Source organism: Megascapheus bottae, chromosome 13 (assembly GCF_031878675.1).
Source record: "Megascapheus bottae isolate mThoBot1 chromosome 13, mThoBot2.hap1, whole genome shotgun sequence".
Classification (NCBI taxonomy): domain Eukaryota; kingdom Metazoa; phylum Chordata; class Mammalia; order Rodentia; family Geomyidae; genus Megascapheus; species Megascapheus bottae.
In genome coordinates this window covers 56,633,218-56,658,037 of record NC_143521.1, presented here as the reverse complement: position 1 = coordinate 56,658,037, position 24,820 = coordinate 56,633,218, and the positions used below count along the sequence as shown (strand labels likewise).

At 49.9% G+C, this 24,820-nt stretch overlaps 1 protein-coding gene across 1 annotated transcript in view; it reads right to left on the bottom strand.

Moving 5' to 3' along the window:
- Wdr1 (WD repeat domain 1) overlaps nucleotides 1-17,821 on the bottom strand; it is a 33,230-nt gene extending 15,409 nt beyond the window's left edge. Inside the window, exons 1-5 of the mRNA XM_090343833.1 lie at nucleotides 17,672-17,821; nucleotides 17,300-17,421; nucleotides 7,204-7,294; nucleotides 2,910-3,057; nucleotides 1,764-1,944 (exon numbers count right to left, since the gene is read on the bottom strand). Coding sequence (XP_090199959.1) covers nucleotides 1,764-1,944; nucleotides 2,910-3,057; nucleotides 7,204-7,294; nucleotides 17,300-17,421; nucleotides 17,672-17,687 — 558 coding nt within the window. The 5' untranslated portion in view covers nucleotides 17,688-17,821. The remainder of the gene's footprint in view (nucleotides 1-1,763; nucleotides 1,945-2,909; nucleotides 3,058-7,203; nucleotides 7,295-17,299; nucleotides 17,422-17,671) is intronic.
- Between the last annotated feature and the right edge of the window lie 6,999 nt (nucleotides 17,822-24,820).

Genomic DNA, 24,820 nt, shown 5'->3' with positions numbered 1-24,820 from the left:
GGTCCCCAGACAAAACGTTTGAGGGGAGCTCCTAGGAAGACTTGAAGCACAGGTGGTGAGGTGCTACCCACCTAGGGACAGGACCAGCTGGGCACACATTCATACCTAACAGTTCTGGGCTGGGGTTTGAGCTAAGAGCTGTGTCCTGGGATTAGAGAGGAAAAGGGGAGAGAATGCTGTGCCCAAGCCTTGTGTGAGCACACAGAGGGTCGGCATGATGGACGAGAGAGGATGGTGGAGGAGGAGACAGGTGATGGGGGGCCTCGGCTGAGGCTGCCCTGCAGGAGCCAAAACCTTGTTCCATTATGAACCCTTAAGCAGCCCTATGCTGCATTTGATCCATATCTGCAAAAGAAAGGGTCCTTCCTGGGGTGGGGAAGAGTCCTCACCTACCAACAGCCCAGACTACTACCGAATAAATCCAAAAAAGAACTCGTGGGAGCCTCAGAAGAGGGTCACCACTGGGAACAGCTAGGCAGCCTCCGGCTGCCCTCTTCCTTCTTCCCCCGGGTTCATATCCAGATGATTTCATTGTCTGAGCACTGCTCACCCCATGGTCCACATGCCTCTATACCACTTAGGAAACCCTGACCTTGAGTCATGCCTTCAACAAAGCTCCCCAAATAGCCAACTCTACTACCTGTCAATTAAGCAGAAGCCACAGGAGAGAGGCTCTGACATCCAACCACAGGAGGTTGGAGAGGCCTTGGAGCCACACACCCTGCTAAACCCCACTGCACTTCTTTGCTAAGGCCCATCAGCCACCCCAATACTGTTCAGGCTAAGGTCCAAGGACAAAATGACCCAGCCTCACCACCAAAAGGGAATTCTTGGACAACCACTGGTACTCTAAGCCAGATCCCTAGTCCCGTCCTTGCCCTTCCAAGGACACTGTTCAAGGCTCTCTTGATGACTCACTGTGTTGTCATTAAAATCCAAAGCCTCCACAGCAAGCCACTTTAAAGACATTAGCTCATCTAATGCGGGGGGGGGGGGGGGGAGGATGAGCCCCAAACTCAACTACCTCCGAGGGACCTAAGAGCCATAAGACACATTCTTCATGGTAAAACATCATCATCCCACCTTTTTCTCTTTTCCATCAGCACTGCCTGTGGTTTTCTCCACTGGGTGTAGGTACGAATAGGCAAACACTAAAGCCAGAACAGAAACAGAATCCCAGGACCATGCTGAGCTCTCTGCCCTCCAGTGCCCTTGCTCCTGCATGTCAGCCCGCACACAGACTGTAAGCTCTGGGCAGGCAGAGGTGCCTCAGGGCAGCTGTGTACAGCTCAAAGTCAACAGTTAAGATTCTTGGACATTAAGGGCTCTCACATACCACCACTCTACAACAAAAGGGAAGTATAAAGCTGAAATGCCAGCACCAGGCCAAGTTGAGATATGTACAAAGTGAGAATACAATGCTGCGCCATTTATAGCAAAGCCTGTAATACCCTACAGGACATTTGGTCATGATTCTTCCAAACAGAGTGCTTCTGCTTCCTGTAGTCACAAGCCACTTTGCAGATGGTCTGCTTTCCCATCCTCTGCAGGGGAGGAAACTCATAATGATCCTGATGTCAAGCAAGCCTGTTTGGGGATTCAGCAGACCTGAGGATGACCCAGGAAGGAAGCGGCTCGCTGCCAGTGTCTGGGGCTCTCCCCTTCTGACAGACCCTCCACACAGCTAAGATCTGGCTAACTACTATTCTCACATGCAGACCAAAGCTCACTCCAAAATCACAGGAAGAGTCAAGCCCACTTACGCCAATTGTAAACTTGAATTTGAAGGGGGGCCCCTCGAAGAACGCCGCGCAGTTATCATCACTGCCCGTTGCCAGCCGGTATGGCCTGCTCTGCTTGATGTCCACGCTGTTGATGACTTTGTTGTGTCCTGTGATCTCACCCACCGAAGAGCCACTGTCCCAGAGGAAGACAGCTCCAAACCTTTACCAGTGAGGAATCAAGGAGAAAGTTAGTCAGTCCCAGAAGGTCAAGGAGGTGGTGATGGCCAAGCTTCCAGGAGCGCTAAGAATAGGTGCGGTGTCCGTGTAGCCTGAATCAGGACGCTGAACAAACATGTTTGAAAGTGAGTGATGCTGGGTAGAGCAACTCAAGTGCCTTGGGGAAGGGGAAGAACTAGAAGTCCAAGTCTGCGAGGCCTGCTGCCAGAAGGCCTCCCACACAAAGGCGCCCCAGGAAGCCGCCACTGGAGGAGTTTCTTTATGGCTTTATCACTTCCCCACTGTTCCGTAGGGAGGGACCAGGAAATATGCCAGTTGCTGTCTCTTACTTGTAAGGAGCTACCTTGCTCTCAGCTGGCACTCAATGAAACCCTTTTGTTCCAGTTAGTGTTTCCTACTGGGGGTGGGGGGAGAGGAAGGAAAAAAAGAAAGAAATTAAGCGCTGAGGACTCAAAAAGCCAGCTAGTAAGAATCTCTGAATAAGAGAAATAGACAAGCTGTTAAGTTCAAGTGCTTAGGGGCGGGTGGCTGTGGCAGGAACTCTGCCCACGCAGTGCTGACCTGATGCTCATCAGCCCGAGGGCAGCTATCCTTCCTGCTGACTGCTCGGTATCCCTGGGCCTCTATGCTGAGTTAAGGGACCTTGGAAGATGGTCCAGCTAGGGACATTCACTTCTCTTGCCCCATTCCTGACACCTGGGGTGTGGGCATGACAGTAGGAATTCCAAGAGAGAAACTCAGGAAAAGAGAAATGTCTCACTGTGATGTGGCATCTCCTTCACATGTGGCCCAGGGCCACATATGTGGCTGTGCAAGGACCAAGCTCCAGCTAGCCACACATCTGGGAAGGGTGGTCTCGTGCCCACCAGTGTAAGCAAGCATGGGTGTCACTGCAGCCCCCTCCCACCCGGGAGGGAGCCAGGATAGGGAGGGGCTAAGGCAACTCACTTTTCCCGTCCTTCCCCGACCACGGCAATTCTTTTACTGTCCTCAGTCCAGGCAATGTCCTTGATCTTCCCGGCGAAAGGCTGATACTCATATTTTAAAAGGTGTTCCTTCTGCGTGGTATCCCAGATCCTCAGCTTCCCAGAAATATCTATGGGACACGACACACGATGTTAGGAAAAGCCGCCTATCTTGATGGGGCCAGGGCAGTACGACGGACCCTTTAGCAGTGGCTTCCTGGCATTCAGGAGGGTAGGTCAACCCTCAGCCAGTTTTAAACCAGAGCTGCTATGGGGCCCTGCATCTCACCTGCACACTGGACAGGCACTGGAAAAGCCCGGAACAAGCGATGGCCAAGTCCCAAGAGGCTATAAAGCAATCTTGTTTTATGACTTGCAGGACAGTGACATGGTATGTGGGTCTTGGGCCACCTCCTTAACTCTCACTTGTGTGTGTCTGTGTGTGGGGAGGTGGGGACAGTGGTACAGAGCCCACTTATCAGGAGTGGCCTCTGGAGAAGCTGCGACAGCCACCTGCACTCTGCAGACCTGGGTCCTGTATAGCTACTGCCATCAGGCAGCGCTCGGCGTCACACGCCACACGTGGTTCCGCACACACAGCCGGCTGAGTAAGATGCTCTTGGGAGGTGATGGGGTGGGTGTTGCGAAGGAAGAGCAGAAACCGAACATGGCAGTCCTTTTCTGTTCTTGCTGGAGCACTGCCAACCAACTGTCAAGACGGGGATGGGGCCTCCCCGCCAGATCCTGCCAGCAAGTACAGCCTCTACACACCCCTGCCAAACTAGCTGTGCCTGTGGGAGTAACAGGGAGGATTTCTCCTGGGTTCTACGGACTGAAAGCTCTGCCCGCCCTAAGCAGAGCCACAGAGCTTCTCCAGAAGACCCTGGGCCACTTCACTCAGCACTGGACAAAGCCAGTAACGGGTGGCAGCCAAAAGTACCTTTCATTTTCTGGGCAGAGCAGAACAGGACCAAGAGAGGACAGAGGTGGGGGCAGTGCAGCCACAACTAGGATCAGGAGGAGGTGGCCAGGGGCCAAACCTGGCCTTTGAGGACCTCCAAAAAGCCATGTAGCCTCATGTGGCTTAACCCTGTGAAAGGCGAAAGAATAGTGCCATCACAGCATGCTGCTCTGGGGACAGAACGGAGTCACATGGGCAAAGGCACAGGCTAGTCCCATGCACAGTAAGCACTTGAAGCTACAGCCCCCTTTCCCTGTGCAAACAGGGTCTAGACAGAGCGGGGTGCATAAGGACTGCTCCCGTGATTGTCCTGGCTGGAGGGGACCCCATGAACAGCACCACCTGGGTGGGGAACGGCCCCTGTCAACTCTGGGTGAAGTCCAGGAAGATGGTCTGACATGCTGCCAACGTGTGTTCCAGACATCCATGCCACTTAGGTCTCCTCTCCAGACAGAGGCCAGCAAGGGGGTGCAGTGTCAGAGAAGGGCACCATGTGCAGGACGAGCCCCCAGCACAGACACCTCACATGTGCTCATGCACGCAAACCCACTGTCATGAGGTCCATCAGTGCCCAGGCCCCACCACGCGGAGAAGCCAACAAGGCACACGGGGCAAAGTGGAGACTGCCTACCTTCTTAGACAAAGGTAGGGACCAGATTTGCCAGCCCCTCTGGCTCACTGACCCACTGTTACTGTGTCATTTCCACCACCATTCTTAGATTGGCATCCACTTGTTTTTAATCTTCTCTGACTACCAGACCATCAGTCTCCTCCATCCAGCCCACTGGATTATTACTATTTTTTTTCCCAGAAGGTGGGACAGGAATGATACAGAGGTCTGGGGACTAGCAACGAAGCCTCAACCTGATCTGATCAGTCAAGTCCTGTGGCATTTGCCAACATTAACCCTAGGCCCACCCACTGGGTGCCAAGCTTCAGGGTGGGACCAAGCACCTATCAAGCAGAGTGGGGAAGCAGACAAAGAAAGACATCTTCAATGATCTGTTGAGGCACAGCAGCTGAAGAGAACTTCTGCAGTGCTGGGATAGTGATGAGGGGAGGGGCTCCCTCCTGGGAAGCTCCCATCTACTACCACATGGAAGCAGCCATTCCGTGTCTGCTTCCCCCCACACAAGTAGGGCACACACAGCTGCTCAGTGAACACCATGGGACAAAGCAGAGAGAGGAGACCTAGGCTCATACCCGACTGCTGTGTCATCCTGACCGGCCCAGGAGCCTTCTAGCCTTCATCTCTGGGCACTAATAGCCCTTCCACGATGAAGCCTCCGCTGGCTGCACAGCCAGATCAGGAGTTCTGCCTACCCCTTAGCTCCTGATGTGTCCCTAAGGCATCCGGGAGTCCCTGCCGTGGGCCCAAGGGACCGAGTGGGCAGATGAGCTCAACACCAATATTGCTGAAAGAGAACCGAGGTGCCCTGGAAATGACCTCTGAACTGAGGTCACTCCCAACCTCCCACGTGTTCACACTGAGATTAGACATCTCCCAGCCACACGGTTCTGTCCTTCAGGAGCTGTCACCCCAGAACCCTGGGGAGAGGCGGATCACGGTGGAGAGCTCCCGAGGACACAGGGACCCTTGCCCCGCTAGGCAGTCACAAGCCTCTTCTCCCCTCCTTTTCCTCACTCCAGACACTACCCTCCATACTATTTTTAGCCCAGGGCTTTTATCTCCAGAGCAATGTTCCATTGTAACCCTTAATAATCACTTTGCTCTCCTCAAAGAAATGGAATAGAAATGTGAAAATGTGATCTCCACCCACGAGCTCCAGAATCAGGGTGCTTCTGAGAGGAAAACGTCATACGGACGGTCCCTTATTTATGCACCAGAACTGAAGGCCATCGATTTCTGTCCTGTTCAACGGTCCCCTGGAGATAGAGGTGCCAGGCCTGGGCCTTAGGCTCTCAGCCAGGCTGGTAGGCAAGGAGCAATGCCAGGCTGAGGGATGCCCCTGCCAGCCACTCGCTCTCTTGAGAAGACAATTCTCAGAGTGACCAGCTCTGTTTTAAGCAGTTTAGAAACACACCTGGATCAAATCTTGGAGCCTTAATGAAGAGACCTTTTGTTGGTTAAGTGGGGGCAAAGAAGCAACCCAAATCACAGGGCTAAAACAAATCATGGGATACGAGCAAGTTTCACATATGCATCTGGAGCAAATCTAAGCACAATCACCACTAACTGCCTACTATGTGCTGCATTCCGGCCCAGCCCTCACATCCGTGGTTGGCTGCCAGCCGTGGTGTGGTGTCCCGGTGTAGCCACTATTCTGGATCCATTAGCACAGGGCTCCTCTCTCATTTGTGACTAATAACAGGGTCGTTTAGTGTCAAGTCCTGCTGGGCACTGCAGATACATCCCTTCATCGGTCCCTCCCCGGTCCCCGTAAGGGAGGTGCAGGAAGTCTTGGTTTGCAGAAGAGGACAACTAGGAAGGGGTGAGCTCTTTTGAGCTGGACTAGGTCCACTAATTTCCAGACCTACAGCCCCAGGGAGCAAACCCTGGTGCAGACAGAGATGGGGACACAGAGATAAAGATGCTTTTCCTCCTGCTGAGCAGTTCTCCAGCATCCAGTCCCTGTTTCCTCTGGAGATGCCGAGGTCACATCAGCCCATTCACACCACCTTCCCTGGGCCTGGAGACAGGACTGAGGCAGACCACAGATACTCTTTGAGTGTGTGCATGAATAAATGATTGAACAAGCGAATGAGATGCATATGCATCACTCTACCTCCTATGCTTCTTTTTCTCATCTGTAAACAGCTAAATTCTACCTCTGAGAGCTGTGTGAATACTGCTCCTACAAATCTACAGAACCTCACACACCCTCCCTGGCCCCCACTTCCCGCTGAGCCACACAGAAAGCCTGGGCTGGGGGCAAAGGCCAGTGCTCATGCACAATACGATCCAGGCAGGAAAGGAGCAGCAAAATACGGGTGACACAAAACACAGCAAGCTTGCCCACATGCACACAAACACCCCCCCCCCCACCAAGGTTCAGCCACTGGAGGCTCTGGCTAGCCTCACAGGACATTCTTGCTGACCTGCAAGTTGGAACCTTCTGGAACATGTAAACTGAAAAGTGTACTTTCCGGAATGAAGGCTAGCTAGGCCTGCAATGAGGCATTCTGGTGGCTTCTATTTCCCTTGTCAGCTCCAACTAAAGATCTGAATTCTCCTTGCTCCCAACCTGCCACCCCCCCCCCATCTTTCTAAGCTAGCAGAGCCCAGCTGGGCCCACCCCTGAGGCCACTTGGGCCCCACACCACACAAGTCCTGGAGCGGGGCTCACTTAGGTACCTCCAGAAGCGACGTAGAATCCACTGGGCGCATACTTGGCCACCACCACCTGATGGGCGTGCTCTGTGTAGATGTCCGCAATGGCTGGGTTCTGCGGGGGGTGAAAAAGAGCGCACAGTGAATAGGCGGCAACCTGCTGCCCGTCCCCAATCCACAGCAGGGGAGAAACGGAGCACACCAATGCTTCAGCGAATTGTCAGAGGATCCATGCCCTCTTCTGTCTCCATCCCTTCCCCTGGATGGTAGACTTTCACCAACCTTCTCTTTGTCTGCCTTCTTGCATTTTCCACACGACAGGGCTCGTGTTATTTGTGGAAGATACAGAGGAACCAAAAGACTGACTTAAAAAAAAGCCACGAAATTCCTTTCCTCCTGTGTGTGTCTCAGCTGTGTCTCCTCCAGAGCTGGCTCCCCCAGGCAGCTCTGAGGCTCATGAACAGAGCAGGCAAGGGCCGGGGGCTTGTCAGAAACACACAGATCAAAGGCCAGGAGGATGAGGGGCCTTTGTGGCAAGAATGGAGCTGCTTTTGGAACTAGGATCACCTCGTCCCTCAGCAGTGAGGACTGTGCTTGTCATTTACTAAAAGTGGAAACCCCGCCTCCCCCCGCACTGCCTCCACATTCAATGGTCCCCACAGTCAAGCTTTCTTTTGGGAAGAAATACAGATGCGACTGTCTATTCTCGTGTTCCTGCTGTCAGCTTTCATTAGGCGGAGGCGCTCAGGCTCAGGGTTAGGACACAGCAGGGGGGTGTGGGAGGGCTGCTCAGCTTTCCAGAACCCCACCCTGCACAGGCTGCTTGCAGCCCCTTGTCTCCCTCTGAACCAGCGGGAATTTTCAGAGGATCTAGGCTGCCCTCCTTCCACAGACTAAGACCCATCAACGTTAGCTAGCTCATGGCATGGCCTGTGCAGCCTGTCTGCACGCTGCTCCTTTCGCCAACCTGTCCTAAGTCCTCTGATCTATCCACCAGCACTGGAGCCTCACAGGACCATTCTAAGGAGTTATTTATTGTGTTTCTCAGGCAGCCACAGCATCCAGTGGCAAATGCAGTCCCTCAAATTCTTGTCTACCTCCTGCTTCTGTGAACTCATCTCTCCAGCCAGCAAAGTGCTCAATAAATGGTTTAGGGGAAGGAAAAATTCTCCAGTCTTTCATCTCGAAGAATTAACACAATATTATCATATGTGATTTACACATTAACTTATCTTGAAAAAATGGCTAAAAAATTAGGAAGATGGAGTATGCAAAATAGACATTATAAAATGACAAATAACCCTCTGCACAGCACTCAGCAACATTTAGCTTTAGGAAAATGTAAATCAAAACCATGCGGGCTGAGAGTCACAGAAAGAGTGACAGCACTAGTGTGTTGGTAAAGGATGGAGGATGCAGAGATGCCTGCCTTGTGCGGCACAAATGTGACACGGGGAGAGCTGGAAACAATCATCGGTTATGTCAAAGGTGAACACAGGTGTCAAGAAGGATCCCATTGCCAGGTACCTCCCGGAGACATGAAAGCTAGTCCACAAGGGGCCACAAGGAGGCTTGAATCCAGGATAGCACCAAGCCATCAACTGTGGGAACAGAGAAACTGGACAAGGAGAGTACACCTACCTACTCAGCAACAAGAACAAACTGCAAATAGGCAACAAGAATGAATCTCAAAAGCTCTGGGTCATCATGCAAAAGCACTGGAAAGAGCACACTGCGTGGCTCCCTTAAGTTCTAGAGAAGAGGACCTCGGTGACAGATCAGTAGCTGTTGTGGCCTGGTGCAGAGAGGCAGCACGCCTGCTGATGGCCTAAGGGCCGTCTGGACTCAAGGGAATTTTGCCAGAATTGTACCCACGGTTATGACATAGGTATAGTTTCAAAAATCCAACTTATAGAATGATGAAAACTTTAAAAACCTGAAAAAGGAAATTAAAGCAGAACTGAAGAAATGGAAAAACCTCCTGTGCTCCTGGATTGGAAGAATTAACATCATGAAAATGACAATCTTGCCAAGAGCTATCTACAAATTCAATGCAATACCCATCAATATCCCAATGTCATTCTTTAAGGAAATAGAAGAGGCAATCCAAAGTTTCATATGGAATAATAAAAGACCCCGGATAGCAAAAACAATTCTTAGCAGAAAGAACAGCCCAGGAGGAATTTCAATACCAAACTTTAGACTCTATTACAAAGCTACCGTAACTAAAACAGCTTGGCACTGGCACAAGAATAGGCCTGAGTGTCAATGGAATAGAACTGAAGACCCAGAAATCAATCCACAGACCTATGGCCACCTAATATTTGATCAGGGAGCCAAAAAAAAACAAAAAAAACCCAAAAACCCAGAATGGAAGGAAGATAGCCTCTTCAACAAGTGGTGCTGGCAGAGCTGGTTAAGCACCTACAGAAAACTAAAGTTGGATCCTTCTATATCACCCTGCACCAAGATTAATTCCAAATGGATCAAAGACCTGGAGGTAAAATCAGACAGCCTAAAAACTTTACAAGAAGGAATAGGAGATACACTAGGCCTCCTTGGCACAGGTCGAAACTTTCTTTTTTTTTAAATTTTTTATTGTAATTAATAAAAGGGTTACATGATATTTGCCAGATAGAAGGTGCATTAATTCACATACATTGATACTCTTTCACATGTCTTGGTACCCATTACCCCCCTCCCACCCCCCCACCCGTCTTGGTTTTCCCTTCTTCCAGGTCGAAACTTTCTTAATAAAGACCCAGAAACACAACGAATTAAAGAGAGTTTGGACAAATGGGGCTGCACTGAATTGCAGAGCTTCTGGGCAAAGGACATAGCTAGCACGTTAAATAGAAAGCCTACAGAGTGGGAGAAGATTTTCACTAAGCATATACAGACCAAGGCCTCATATCTAAAATACATCTATAGCTCAAAAAATCGAATCTCTCCAAAACAAATCTTCAGAGAAACAACCATTCCATTAAAAGATGGGCCAAAGACTTAAACAGAGTCTTCTCTAAAGAAGAAACAAAAATGGCCTATAGACACATGAAGAAATGCTTAACATCTCTGGCCCTAAAAGAAATGTAAATCATAACAACTCTTAAGATTCCACCTCACTCCAGTTAGAATGGCCATGATCAAGAAATCCAATAACAACAGATGCTGGAGGGGATGTGGCCAGGAGGGATCACTACTACACTGTTGGTGGGAGTGCAAACTCGTTCAACCACTATGGAAAGCAGTATGGCAGTTCCTCAAAAGACTAAACATAGAGCTTCCCTATGACCCAGCAATTCCACTACTTGGCATTTACCCAATGGTTCAGAAACAAGGACATACTAAAGCCACTAGCGCAACGATGTTCATGGCAGCACTATTTACCATAGCAAAGATATAGAACCAATCAAAATGAGCCTCAGTAGATGATTGGATCAAAAGATGTGGTATTTATACACAATGGAATTCTATGCTGCCATCAGAAAGAATGACATCACTTAGAAAAAAATCATATTAAGTGAAGTAAGCCAAACCCAAAGGAACATAGGCTCAATGGTTTCCTTTACTGGTAATAATTAGTACAAACCTAGGACTCTCCTAGCAGAGGATTACAGTAGCTCAAACCCTGGAGACCTAAGGCCATATAGGATGAGGCCAAATTAATGGACCTCAAGGAAATGGAAAGAGGAGCTTAATTATGAGTGACTGTTGTTCTTAATGTACTATGTTTTTCCCCCCTCTTCTCTTGTGCTGCCCTTTGATTAATCACATATTGTTACAGCATCTGACTTTGTTACCTGGTATAATATATATACACACACACACACACACACACACACACACACACACCCATAATATATGTTTATTTGAAATAGGAGGGGAAAAAGATTGGAGGGAGGGAAATGGGAACAAAAACATGAGAAAGGGTGTCAATGTGTGAGAAAGAATGTACCTTCTATCTGGCGAGTGTAACTGTAACCCCTCTATATATTAAAATAAAATAAAAAAGACACAAGATTATAAAGTTAAAACATTTTTTAAAATGTAAAAAAAAAAAATCCAAGTTATATAGCTGTATCCAAGTCATACCCACTGAAGCCAACCCACCCTTCACTGAGAGGTTCTGACATGGTCAAGTTCCCTCACAGTACCAGGTGGACCGGCAGACACAGACACACAACAAGTACTGCCCGGAAGCTGGTTGAGAGCCCTGCATTCACACACCCTGGGCAAGCCAGCCCTATCCTGCAACTGACACCCACCCCACTGGACCTCACTGGCTCTGAAGGAAGGTAACCACCTCCCAGAGGTCACGTTGCCTTCCCAGAGGCAAGCGAGTCTGCAGAAGTGACCCCAGGATGGAAAATGACCGGGCAGGACAAGGGAGGAAATGCTGCCCCTGAAATTCCTTCCCCTACATGGTCAGGGATCTGTAAGCAGTGTGTAAAGCCCAGAAGGGCAAATCCTGTGCTGGGATGGATGAATCACTCTCTCTCACTCTCGTTTGTACTCTAAATACAACTAGGTCAGCCATCGGGTGAGAGACTCCAAATTACAGATAATGACTTACATCTGAGTCAGCGTAGCTCCTCCCCACTCCACTCAGACAGGCGGGAGCTGCTACTCCACTAGGAATATGAGAAGCCTGTCTGGCCCAGTGGAGCCCTGGGCAGTCCGGGCGCCTTATCTCCCAGACCTGCTGACATCACATCCCCCGTGGGGCCCTCTCCTGGCCGCTCCCTCACTATCTTAAGGAAGAGCTCTGGAATGAGGAGAAAGAGACCGGAAGGAACCAATTTCAGGAGTAGCACAAGGGTAGTTACTGCAGAGGGAAGGGCCCAACTGCACTCCACCATTCAAAACAGCAGGGTCATCCAGGCAGGAGGCTTTTCTCCCCCCTTCCCCCACTTCCGGCGCTGTTGCAGGCAGGTCCAGCTCAGGCAGAGGAGGTCTCCAGGCTGAAAGCAGGAAGCCCTGGCTCTCTCCCCTCTGGCCTGCCCATCTTCCACCCACCACCTTTGCAACGGGGACAGCCATCATCACCAAACCAATCCCTCCATCATACCACCATCGTTTACACATGACACCCCGCCACTCTTGTCTTGTGCACCCAGGAACCAGTACTCTCTTGTGGGAGCTTTGTCACACAGGAGAGCTCAACAAACACCCCCCTCCCTGAGAGGAGGTATGTCCTGCCAGAGAGGAGACCAACATCTGCAAAAAGGCTTCCGGCCAAGGAGCTACACACCTACACCACCCAGGGCGGTGTGCAAATGCCGCTGCAGCGCCATGCTCTCTACCCTTCCAGGTAAGGAAGGGGTGAGGTCAGGTCCTAGGCTATCTATGACAGTCTGGGATTTAGCCTTCTTACCTCAGCTCCTAGCCCTGAGTGAACATGTTGGAACATGCTAGAAAGTTGCGAGGTGCTCAAACCGAATGTTTTGGCAGCTAATGTGGTGCTGCTAGGGGGTGGGGGTGGGAGGTCGTGTGCACTTTAGTTGCAGAGGCTCCCCTGGTAGCAGAGAAGTGCTCCCCACTGTCTATCTGTGTAGGACACTGCTTCCAAGTACAGGGGTGCCAGAGGAGATTCTGGGATGGCTGAGCCAGTGCACAGCAGGCAAGGTCCTTCTGTTCACTGGTGACTAGCGCCAATCCCCCCCCCCCCCCCCCCCCGTCAAGACCCCAGGGAGCTCTTCCAGACCAGAGCTTACATGCTTGCTAAACCCAGAGGCCTTCAGCCACCCACAGCTTGCCCTGGGGGTCCACCAGTGAACGCCTGCTGGGATTCATGCATGGATCAGCAAAGCAGACCTATCCCAAACCCCAAGAACCCTAGGTGTGTGGAGGCAGGACCATCTCTTCTACTGGCCTCAAGCTCACAGAGAGCAGATAACCTTCCCTCATCTCTCCTAACAGGGGAAGGAAGAAGTACATCAAAGCCTCCCAGTACATCAACAGCAGGGCTGAGAAGAACCCAGGGCTGTTTCCTGTCTGGACTCCCATCACATCTGCCGTGTCCTGGGGAATGACACATCCCCCAAGACCACACTGTATTGAGTGTAGGGTGGATCAGAATACCACTCTACATGGTCTAGTGGTGTGGAAATGTACCACTGCTTCCCTTTTGCAGGACATACGGTTCTCTCCTTGTTCCCCAAACACCCAGGATATTCTTGAAAGTACTCAATCCAATGCACAAGGTTATTTACCAGAATTCCCAAAGCCAGCACTAGTGACATTTGGGCTGGATAATTATGTCACTGGATGTGCTACGCCACATCTCTGGCTTCTCTCCACTAGATACTAGTAATACATCTTCAAGCATGGTCAGTATCCTGCAGGGGTTTTAAGGGTGGGGGCAACCCTCCCCACCAAGATGGACGTCTTGGCCCTGTGGCTTCCGAGTATAGTTCAGAAGATCTTGGCTTAATGGATGTGTGCTGGACACATCCAGAACCAAGGAATGACTGTACCAACCGATGAGAGGCATTCATCTCCAAGTAGTTTCCTAATTGACTTCCTGGACTCAAATCTCGAATGCTATAGGGTTGTCTACCTACCAGTGGCCAGGGAGACCAGATCAGAGCCCCGCAGGGCTGCCTGGGCCACACACTCATGCCTCATCCACAAGGCCTCAGCCACTACTACCTTACTGCTGCTCTTTCTCTGACCCTCCTAGTCACTGATTGTCCTGTGATAAAGGCTACTATGGCCCCTCTACTTCCCCCTCATGTGCACTGTGGTCAGGCTGAAGGGTGTGGGCTTCTGACTGTCCAGCTGATCCAGTACACCATGCCCTTCTGGTGTGCAGTTTGTATCACCACGGCAGTGAACTCCATCCATGCAGTAGGGCCTCTTAACCAGTATCTACAGGCTGGACATGGGAGCAAGGATTTACCAGGCTAGAATAAATACCTCAGTAGGCCTCAAGCCCTGCCCCCAACTTCCATGTCCACCTGCAGGGATGTAGAAGGGATCTTTGCACTTGAGGCTGGCAGCAGACAGTACCACATGAGAATTGGTGTTATCTTCTCTGAACTGGTCTACTCTCTGTTCAGAGTCAAATTCCCCCTCTCTCCCCCACCCCCACCCCTCCTTTTATTTTGGCCAATCCTGGGCCTTTAACTCAGGGCCTAGGTGCTATCCTTGAGCCTCTTTGTACTCAAGGCTAGTACTCTTCCAGTTGAATTATACAGCAACCACTTCCAGGTTTTTGTGAGTAGTTAATTGAAAATAAGAGTCTCATGGACCTTTCCTGTCCAGACTGGCTTTGAGAGTCCCAATCCTCAAATCTCACTAGGATTATAGGTGAGCCACCCGCAAAATCCAAGTATACACCTGTACATATTTGGCAACATCAAACAGATAAAACATATTTTATCCCTTAGAGGGTGATCGTAGCTCATGCCTGTAACCCTACCTGCTCAGGAGACAGATCTGAGGACCACAGTTCAAAGCTAACCCCAACAGAAAAGGTCATAAGACTCACATCCCCAATTAACCACCAGCAAACAAAACAAAAAACCCCCGAAGTGATGCTGTGGCTCAAACTGGCAGAGCACTAGGCTCGAGCAAAAAAAGTTCAGGGACAGTGGGCACGAGCCCTGAGTTCATGCCCTACAATCAAAAAAAGTAAGTTTTTTTAGTCCCTGAAATTCAATTTTGTAGACCTAAGGTTCCCAAATCTAAGTTTTAGCTCCATGATCTAGGACCTGGGTATTTTCCATATGCCCCTGCATGCAGGAACTCTGCCCAAGGTTAACTTCCCTGAAGCAACCACACACAGTTTTACTCCTGATGCTTTTTCCTGGACTAGTCTGCAATGGCCTCCATCGCATGCATGACCTATAGACAATTTCCTCTTTTAGAGAAGCAACGGGAAGTGCAATGTCCTGACGGGAAAAGGAAAGAAACATCCCTTTGCTATAAGCTTACAAGTTGCTTTTCTGCCGAGTTCACAAAACATCCAAGTCAGCGAAATATATGACACAGGTATCTCCCAAAAGGAAGTTGTAAGAATGTACTTCAGTGAATTTAACAGTGCGTAATGTAAAATTTACGTGCAGCAAAGTGGGGCAGACCTATAATCCCCAAACTCAACGAAGTGACACAAGTGGACCATGAATTCCAGGCTAGCCTGGGCTACATGGAAGAAGCTTCATTCTATGCATTCTACATCTTCTTTCCTCAGGCAGTATAACCTTAGTGGCATTGTGATCCACATCTCAAGTAGCTAACACATGCCAGGCCTCCTTCTTGCATGAAGACAAGCGGGGAATGACCTAGGGGAAAGTTTGCTTTAAATGGAGCTGACCAATGTCCAGCTAGGAAGAAAAGGCAGAACTAGTGCATACTTGGAATGGCAGCCGCATGCATGTCAGCTTGTTTTTCATTCAATTAGCACTATGCAACCAAAAGGGCTAGGCTATTCATTTAGCAGAAACCCCTCTAATAAGGTGGTATCTGAAGAAAAGGAGCAAGCCTTGCAGACACTTGAGGAAAGAGTATCTACGGAAGGACACAACAGGTCCTAGGAGGGCTATGTGGCAGGGTGGAGCTTCAGGGAAGCATGTGTGCCTGGGTCTGAGGAAAGAGCAAGCAAGAATGGAGAGCTCAAAAGAGAGCAGATTGAGCTCCATGAGTCAGCTAGTATTTTCTGCAAAGGGATGCATGTCTACTGGTGAAACCAGTCCCCTTCACCATGATGAACAAGGGTCCCCTGAGAGTATCAGGCCACTGTGGTGGAAGAAGCTGGCACCACACCAGACAGAACAGGTACTCCATGCAGTGCCTCCAGCTGGAAGCCAATGGAGACTGCAATGGCAGGAGACCTTGTCAGGGAAAAACCAGGTCCTCCACTGTTTAAGCCCTTAGTGATGTTTTCCCAGTTGTAGGAGGCTGCTGGATGAGCCTTCTAGGAATCCATGTGTCTAGCAAGTTATCACCACCAAGGAGGTTTGCACCTGTCTCCCCACCAAGTGAAGGGCCCAGCAGTCAATTCTTGGCAGGGCAGAAATTCAGTCCTTTTTCCCCAGAAATGTCTAGCTTACTCAGACACAGGAACAGAGCTAACAAAACTACAAACCAGGGTGGGATCTGTCGTTTTATACACAAGGACATTGAGTCCCAACACTCCTGTATGCCCTCAACCAGCTGTGAGGATTCCAGGAAGGAATCTCAACCCAAGAACGCTTCTTGCAGACTAGAACCAAAGCAGGCATCCCTGTGAGGATGTGAATACCAGCCCTTTCCCAAGCACAGTACAGAAGCACCCACCAGCAGTCCAGCCACTTCCAGCTTCCGCCCCTCTCCTATCCTCAAAAAGGGAAACGACAATGACAACAACAAAACAAGAACCATCCTGGTAAGGGGAGAGGGTAATGACAATCAAGTGTGTGTGTGTGTGGGGGGGGTCATTTCAATCATTCCAGGGTAAATAACATGAAGTGGCAGGGATTTCCCAAGACGCTGGCTCTGGAAAGCTTCTGCCTGGTACAGTGACTGTAGAGAATGATTCAAAGCAATAAACCGGTTCCCGTTTCCGCTCTGTGGCACAGATCCATAGGGGAAGATCAGGGCTAGAGTCCAGAGTGCTGGGTGTGTTCATAACTGGCTCTGCCCCGCATACAGGCAAATCTCAGGCACTAATATGACGGAGCCTCGAGTGTTTTCCCACCAGGCCTCCACAGATAAGATGCCAGGCATGGCGGGGTCTTGACGACAACCGACTCATTCATTTGGTCTGGGGAAGTAGGGGTGTGTGTGTGTGTGGGGGGGGAAGCCATCACCTCACCATCTTCCCCGCCCCACCCCCCAGAGAAATGTGATCTCCAGAGAAACCCAAGTCACTTCTCACCCCATGATCAAGCAGCCACGGAACCGGGTCTGTCTGGTGTCTCCAAATCTAGAGACTCAACTCCTTCAAGCCTCAGTTTCCCCACAAGGGAAAAAAAAAAAAAAAGGAAGGCCTGGACGTGGAGACCACACGACGACTGTCCAGGTGTCGGAGGGGAGAGGGGGGCGGCGCAGGGCGGGCTTCTCACCCTTCCCAGGCCGCCCGGATCGTGGGGCGCGGGGTGGTCGGGGTCCCCCCTGGACGAGGAGCGGGGGTACTCACGTCGATGTTCCTCAGGATGACGCATTTGCCGTTGGTGTAGAGGAAATGGTTGCCCTTGGGGTCGCCGCCGAGGATCTTGGAGACGCCCCTCTCCACCTGGGGGAGGCTGGCGAACACCTTCTCTGCGGAGACACGACCGCGGCCCGGGGCGGGGGGCGCGTGAGGCGCAGCGCCAGCCCGGCCGCCCGGGGCCCCCGCCCCCCACCCCACCCCGGGCCGGTCACCTGTTGCCTCCGGTGGCAGCGCCGGCCCGGACGCCACTTCCTGATCCGCATCCCGGCCAGGCCCGGCCCGCAGCGCCCACGACGCCCGGGCGGCCCCGGGCCGGGCGATCCCGGCCACTGCCCCCACCCGGGCCCCCGGGACACTCACTGATCTCGTACGGCATCCTCGCCCACTTGTTACCGCGCCGCGCTCCCAACAGTCCTGGCTGAGGCCGAGCCGGAGGGTGCGGACTGGGGGGCGGGGGAGGACTGCGCGGAAGACGGCGCCGGGCGTGCCGGGCGGCGGAGGGGGGGCGGGGGGCGGTGCGAGGCCGGGGCTCGGAGGCCGGCTCGCGCCTCGCCGACGCGCGCTGCCGCGGCGGACGCTCGAACCCGGAAGCGCGGCCCCGACGCGGCTCGCCCCCCAGCTTTGACCATATATAGTCAAGCTCTGGGCTCGGCGGCTGCGGCCCCGCGAGCCTGCGCGGCCCCGCCCCCGTCGCCGGCGCGGCCCCGCCCCCTCCGTCGCCGCGGCCACGCCCCCTCGCCGCAGCGGCCACGCCCCGGAAGTGACGAGGATCCCCGCGCGGTGAAAAGGCGCGCGCGCAGCCCCGGGACTCCGGCGCTGCCTTCCCGAGTCGCCCTCACTCTGCCTCCCGGTCTCCCCGTCTCCCGGCTGCCGTGTAGGGGGTGCGGGAGACTTTTCCGAGGTTTCCGGGAGCCGGTTTCCACCCAGCGGGGTCGGCCCGGGCCTTGGCCTCGCATTTTTACGAAAAACAAGTACTGCTCCTTCCACCCCACCTCGGAAGCCTCCTTTCCTTGGAAGCAAACCTGTTAGAAAGAAGCTTTTCCAGGTGCCAGGTCTTCTGTCTTTCTCTAAACTTCTTTTTTTTCTGGAGAAAAGCAATCTAGAAGCAAAGGGTATGGGGGTGCTAAGAAAACGGGGTGTCGGGGGGAAGTGGGCTTCTTCCTAAGCTAGGCAGGGTGGGAAGGCCTTCCCCAGTGGACCCAGGCAGGCAGGGGATGAGAGCCCTGAGACGCCTGTGGCAGGCTTCCTGAAAAGCTGCCTGAAACCCAAGAGGGAAACCTGGAGTGTGGGGTGCCTGGGAGAGCTTAGCCTCAACTTCTCCCACTGTCTGGCCTAGAATATTCTGTTAACTCCATATTCTAACTGACATGTCAAGAGTGACTGGCTCCCTGGGCTGTCACCTAGTCTGCAGAAGAAAGCTTTCCCTCTGCCTTTCCCTAGGCTCAGCTGGGGTGTGGACCATGTGATTCCTGTAGGGTGCATGATTTAACTTAGTGGAAGCCCTGGTGGTCTTCTGTGGGTTGTAGTTTAAACCCAAATGAGCTACGTGTTCAACAAAGTAAAACTAGTTCTTAGACTATCCTTGAGCTATGTGGTAGGTCCCAGGTGTTGGGTCAAATTTGCCTGCCCTCCATGAATCACCTCTCCTTTCTCATTCTGGCTTACCAACATGAAAGGGCTGCACACAGCTGCTGCCTTCAGAGCCTCTGAATTACCTACCTACTAGTATAAAAAAAAGTTGACCTGTTTTTATTTCCTATTTCTCAATGAGACTGGGCAGTCATCTCTCCTCATCTTCACAGTTGAAATTAGAAACCCCTAGACATCAGCATTCCTACTTTCTTAGTGAACTTCCCTTTTACCCTGAGCATTGAATGACACCACAACCCATTCCAGAGATAACATGAAGATCTATGAACTGAGGACAGTAGCAAAAAGCTTAAATCGCTGTACAGAATGAGTTATACAAGTGTAGCAGGGGAAGGGATGTATTTTCCACCACTGACAAATAAGGACTTTGGCCTTGGTGAGACTGTTAGAGAAAAGTGCTACTACTATACTTGTTCTTGTGACAGGACTTGGAAGGAACCATATGGCACCAGCTTCATGGGTGTACATCAAGCTTTGTTGGAGCTACCGGAAGTGACAAAACAGGTTTCTCAATCTTTGGCAGGATTCTGGGCATTATGGCTTTAACTTTCAGCTCAACTCCCTATGGCTTTAACTTTCAGCTCAACTTCCTACCTTAGTGTTTGGGTCAAAAGGGCAGACAGCTGTCAGAAGTAAAATACCTAAAAGAAAACACTTGTACCTAAAACAAATAAGGCAGCTAGCAGAACAGTCACAGTTCGTGGAAGGTCTGCCAGCCTATTCCTCAGGCTCTGTCCTGAGGGGCAGTCTTAGTTGAATGGTCTCATCTGTGGGGCTTGAAGCTGGCTGAAGCCAGCCTACTCTTGAGTTCTTTAGACTCCATGTAACTCAGTCAGTTGACTTCAACATCCTTTAATCCACTGATGGACATTTTTTTTTGTAACTAGCTGTCTTAAGGCCAGCCAAGTGAAACCACACAGTATCTTCTCCCTTACTGCTGACTTCCTTGATGTCCCATTTTAATGTCTGTTTCTAATTGAACTGGCCAGAAACGTAGCTACCTTCAACTTAAAACTGACTTTAAACCAGGAGAATTAGGATTATAGAAAGTGGACAATCAAGTTGTTTTACCAGTAGAATTGCCCATTTGTATATTCATCAGAAGATTCGTCTGTGCATTTAGCCTTCTACCCCACACTGCACCGATGTTCAAGTCTTTGCCAAATCCAGTCACATTGAAAGCCCACATTTGGTATCTAGTTTGAGCCCAGACATTGCCAGCTCCAACTCCTCTGACCTTCATTGTCCTGACCAATTTAATTACATCACCACCAGGCCCTCCTGATAGCCAGAGCGGTCTGAACCCTAAAGTCTCCAGCTGTGCTACAGAGCTCCTGTCTGACCATGAAGGCCTCTAAAGCTTGACTCCTGATTGGTGTCTCCTGTGCTTTTCCTTCCCAGCCTATTCTTGATACCCCAGTCTAAAGCTAGTCACTTAAATTTAGTGTATGTCACATGTTTGTTGCGAGGAATGCAGGACCCTTTTCTCAGGCCTTGATTCCAAAGCAAAAAAATCGCGTGTGTTCCAACACTGAACACAAAATAGGCAATTTGAAGCTGATTTGGAATCTTGAGACAATTGGCAATGCATGCATCTCCTAGGTTTGCTTTAGATGCCCAAGTGCTTTGTCAGATGTCGTCTGCAGAAACCTAACTTGTCCTCTGACTTAGTTGCTCATGCCAACGGAATAGGTGAGAATTGTGTGACAGATCTGTGGTCTTGGAAGCTTCAGGGAGGAACCAAAAGGAGAAATAGCAGGGTCTGCTCTCCCCACCACTCCCCCGCCAGAATGGGGAACAAGGTGTGAGTGCTGCTCCTCAGGGGAGCTCCTCCTGCTGGTCACCCTTACCATTTCTGTTCATGTCCTCTCTGATTCTAGATCCTGCAGAAAACATTTTCCTCTTGAACAAGCTCTTTGTGGAAATGTTTTTTAGGCCTGATGGAAGTGTTTGCTGAATCCCGCCCAGGGCTTCTCTGTAAACCTTTTCAGTTAAGCAACTCACCAGGGAATTGGCTTATGAAAACAAGTGAATCTCCCAACACCTGCCACCAGTGCTACAGACTTCTAATTCTGAAGGTTAAGGAGCCACCCACATAAGTTGGTTTTGAGGATAAGTGCATTTACTGCAGTAAAAGTACAACTTTAGTGGCAATTCAAGACTGTCACTGTTGAGGAAGCACAGCTGATTATAGTTCACCTTGTCATTCATAGCCAGCTGAGTATTATGTGAAGAGTAAGATTTAGTGGAGACCTAACTGGTTGAAGCTAACAAAGCTTATTCGATAGACTTTGAGACCTAAGCCTGTGTTCTATACTGCTTCAATCTCTTGTACCACTAGGGTTTTTTTTTTTTAAAAGAATTAAGGTTACTTAAACTATGATGAACACTTGTTAAACTTGATTTTTTACAAGGAGGGAATCTCTATTTACAATCACTGGGACTTAGCCTAATTTTGAAGTTCTAAATACTAAGGGTTTCTATGTCATAGAAACATGTTTAAGAAATGTCTATAGAGTCATAGGGTTTTATGTCTATATAGTTTGTATTTCCATTACCAAGTCCATAGCTTTGTGTATGCAGTTATTGAGTCCTCGCTCTTGTCTTTGGATTTAATAGCCATATATTAAGGATACCATGCGCTTTTTGTTCCTTAGGTCTTGACTTGTCTCACTCAACATGATTCGCTCTAGATTCATCCATTTCCCTGTGAATGCCATTTTATCTTGTCTGTTGGCTATGTAGAATTCCATTGTGTATATATACCACATTTTCTGTATCCATTCATCTGCAGTAGGGCATCTGGGTTGTTTCCATCGCCTGGTTATTGTGAATAGTGCAGAGATGAACATAGCTGAGCAGGTGTCCTTATAATGTCTTGGGTCATGATGTTCAGGATAGATGCCCAGAAGTGGTATGGCGGGATTGTAGGGAAGGTCTATTTTCAGTTCTTTAAGAAACCTCCACTCTGCTTTCCAGAGTGGCTGAACTAGTCTGCATTCCCACCAGCAGTGCAGTAGGGTTCCTTTTTCTCCACAACCCCACCAGCAACTGTCATTGAGTTCAAAATCTTATCCATTCTTGTTGGGGTAAGGTGGTATCTTAGGGTTTTTATTTGCATTTCCTTTATGACTATAGATGAACATTTTCTCATATGCTTTTCTGCCGTTTTAATCTCTTGTTCTCTTGCCCATTTAGTGAATGGTTTATTGGGTTTGGGGGGAATTAGTTTGAGTTCCCTGTAGATACTGGATATTAAGAATTTGTCAGATGATTGTTGGGGAATATCTTTTCCCAGTTGGTTGGCTGTCTCTCTACTTTTGCGACTATGTTTTTATCTGTACAGAAATTTTTATTTTTAGGTAGTCCCATTTATCGAGTCTCCAATCTGTAGTGACCCTGGGATTCTGTTCAGGAATCTTTTGCCTATGCTTATGAGTTCCAGTGTCTCTCCTACTTTATCATGTAGCAGTTTCACGGTTTCTGGTCTGACTGAGGTCTTCGATCCACTTTGAGTTAATGCTTGTGCATGGCGAAAGGCTAGGGTCAACTTTTAGTTTTGTGCATGTGGCTGCCCAGTTTTGCCAGCACCAATAATTGAATAGGCTGTTTGTTCCACTGTATATCTTTTGGCTCCTTTGTCAAATACAAGTTGACTCTAGGTATGTGGTTCTATTTCTGGGTCTTCTATTCTGTTCCACTGATCTGTTCTTGTGCCAATACCAAGCGGTTTTTCTTACTATGGCTCTACAGTAGAGTTTGAAGTCTGGTATTGTAATACCACCAGCATTGCTCTTTTTGCCTAGAATTGTTTTGGCTATTCTAGGTCTTTTCTTGTTCCATATGAACCTTTAGATTATATCTAAAGAATGTCTTTGGGGAGCTATACTGTGCAACTAAAAGTTCACTAAAGGAGCCATTGCAGGATGACCCTCCATTGAAATTCCTGATTTTACAGGGAGAGAATTATTAAGCACCCACTGTAGCCATTTGAACATGTGTAGAAGGCTTGAACAGCACCTTAGTCAATGGGTAAGCTTTAAAATAGCCAAAAGAGCCTTTTCCTTCATTTGGAGTGAGCTGGATCTTGGACTGTGGGACTGAACTACTGTGTGTCCAGAGGCTGGTGGTACAAAATGTATAGGAGGCTGCTCTATCTCCATGCAGTTGGGATGGAGATGAGAGGCTAGGACCCCTATTTTCCTGGGAGGTCACCTGACCTTCAAACTGCCTGAGAAAAGGCTGGAACCTCTGGGCCTCACCCTTGGACCCCTCTGTGCTCGGGAGGAATTCCCATCTACTCACCACTGCCTGAGAAGAATGTGGAACCCCCTCTACCTTGGAAGTCTCGCTGCTCAACTGCCTCTGAGCAAAAGGCTGGAACCCCTGGACCTCAGCCTCGATCACCGCTCTGTTCCTGGAAGGACTCACCTCTATTGCTGCAAGCTGGGAAGTCTGTCCCAGGAATCTCGGTCTCCTCTTGCCTTTGTGGGGCCTCTGTCTGCAGATCTGCTCTTGCTTGGCTCCGTGGTACCCACCTCCACAAACCAGAGCCAAGGAATGGAAGTCCAGGCCCTGCTGCCTCCTTTGAACTGACTGCCTGCCGGTCCTGACGAGCCCACTTCTTCCCCTTCTTGGAGGATGTGCAGGCTGCCCCAGGTTGTGGCTTTTCATCCTGGCTACTGGAAGAGCTCAGTTCTGAGAGGCCCCTCAGGGCTCCTGATTTCTCAGATCTAGAGACTGCATGGCCCCAAACCACAGCGTGGCAGTTATAAGCTGAATGCAAGAACCATAGAAATGCTGGTAATGGAAAACAGAGGACCACATGTTGAGAGTTGCTTTTTCCACGGTTGAAGTTCATAGGTGAATGTCAGGTGGTTGTCCTCTTCTTGGCCCAAGGCCCCTCATAGACTCCTGATACTCTAGGTGCCTTATGTTGAAGGGACTTTGTGTTCTTGATCCTCTGTTGAACCCCATGTTGAGGGGAAGCAAAGGGTGGCTTGATCCACTAGGCAAGTGGTTGTATTTGGTACCATCAGATTTTCCCATGTTCTCTAACTCCATGACTTGAAGGATAGGCTTTGTAGAAACGATCCCCCAGAGCTGTTGGGCTGAGATCTCTCTGATACGGCTTCATCCATCTCAAAGAAGTAGGCTCCTCTTTACTCCTTCACCTCTAGTTTAAAAAGTCTGGAGAAAAAAAATGGGGATAATTTCTCTTCCTGGAATTGTCCAGCATTTTCTTTTCACTTTCTTCATGTTGGGGAACATGCCTACTGGTCATGAGTTAGGAACAAAGTGCCTTACAGCGAAAATAGGTCACAATATTCAGATGAGAAGTTGTACACTAAGCATGTAGCTCCTCTGACCTCAGTCAGGTGACTTTTGTCCATTTGGCCTACAGTCTGTGGCACATTGAACTGAGTGACATCTTGCTACAGCATTTTCAGGACACCACCAAGTGTGTACAGACTGCAAAGGTGGCTTACGCTATCCTAAGGTGAAGACTCCGCAATACCTTATCCCCAAGGATGCAAGTTTTCTCACTTTGCTATTGAAGGCAACTTCTATGCCATTATGGTTTTGGGGGACTATTAAGGAATAGAATGTGAATTAATACTGCAAAGTTCTTTCCTATGCTGATAAGCTTATTTTCGAGGAAATTTGTGTAGTAACTGCCAACTAAGCAGAGCAAGGTGTATTTCATAATCATAGGGTGGCCCCAGGGAAGCTGACATGTGGGCACAGGTAGATTTCTCAATCTGTTTGCAAGGTGTAGAGCAATGGCCACCCTCAAAGGTGCCTCAGGTAGGAAATGGACACAGGACACTTTTACCTTCCCATGTATGAAGTGGGACT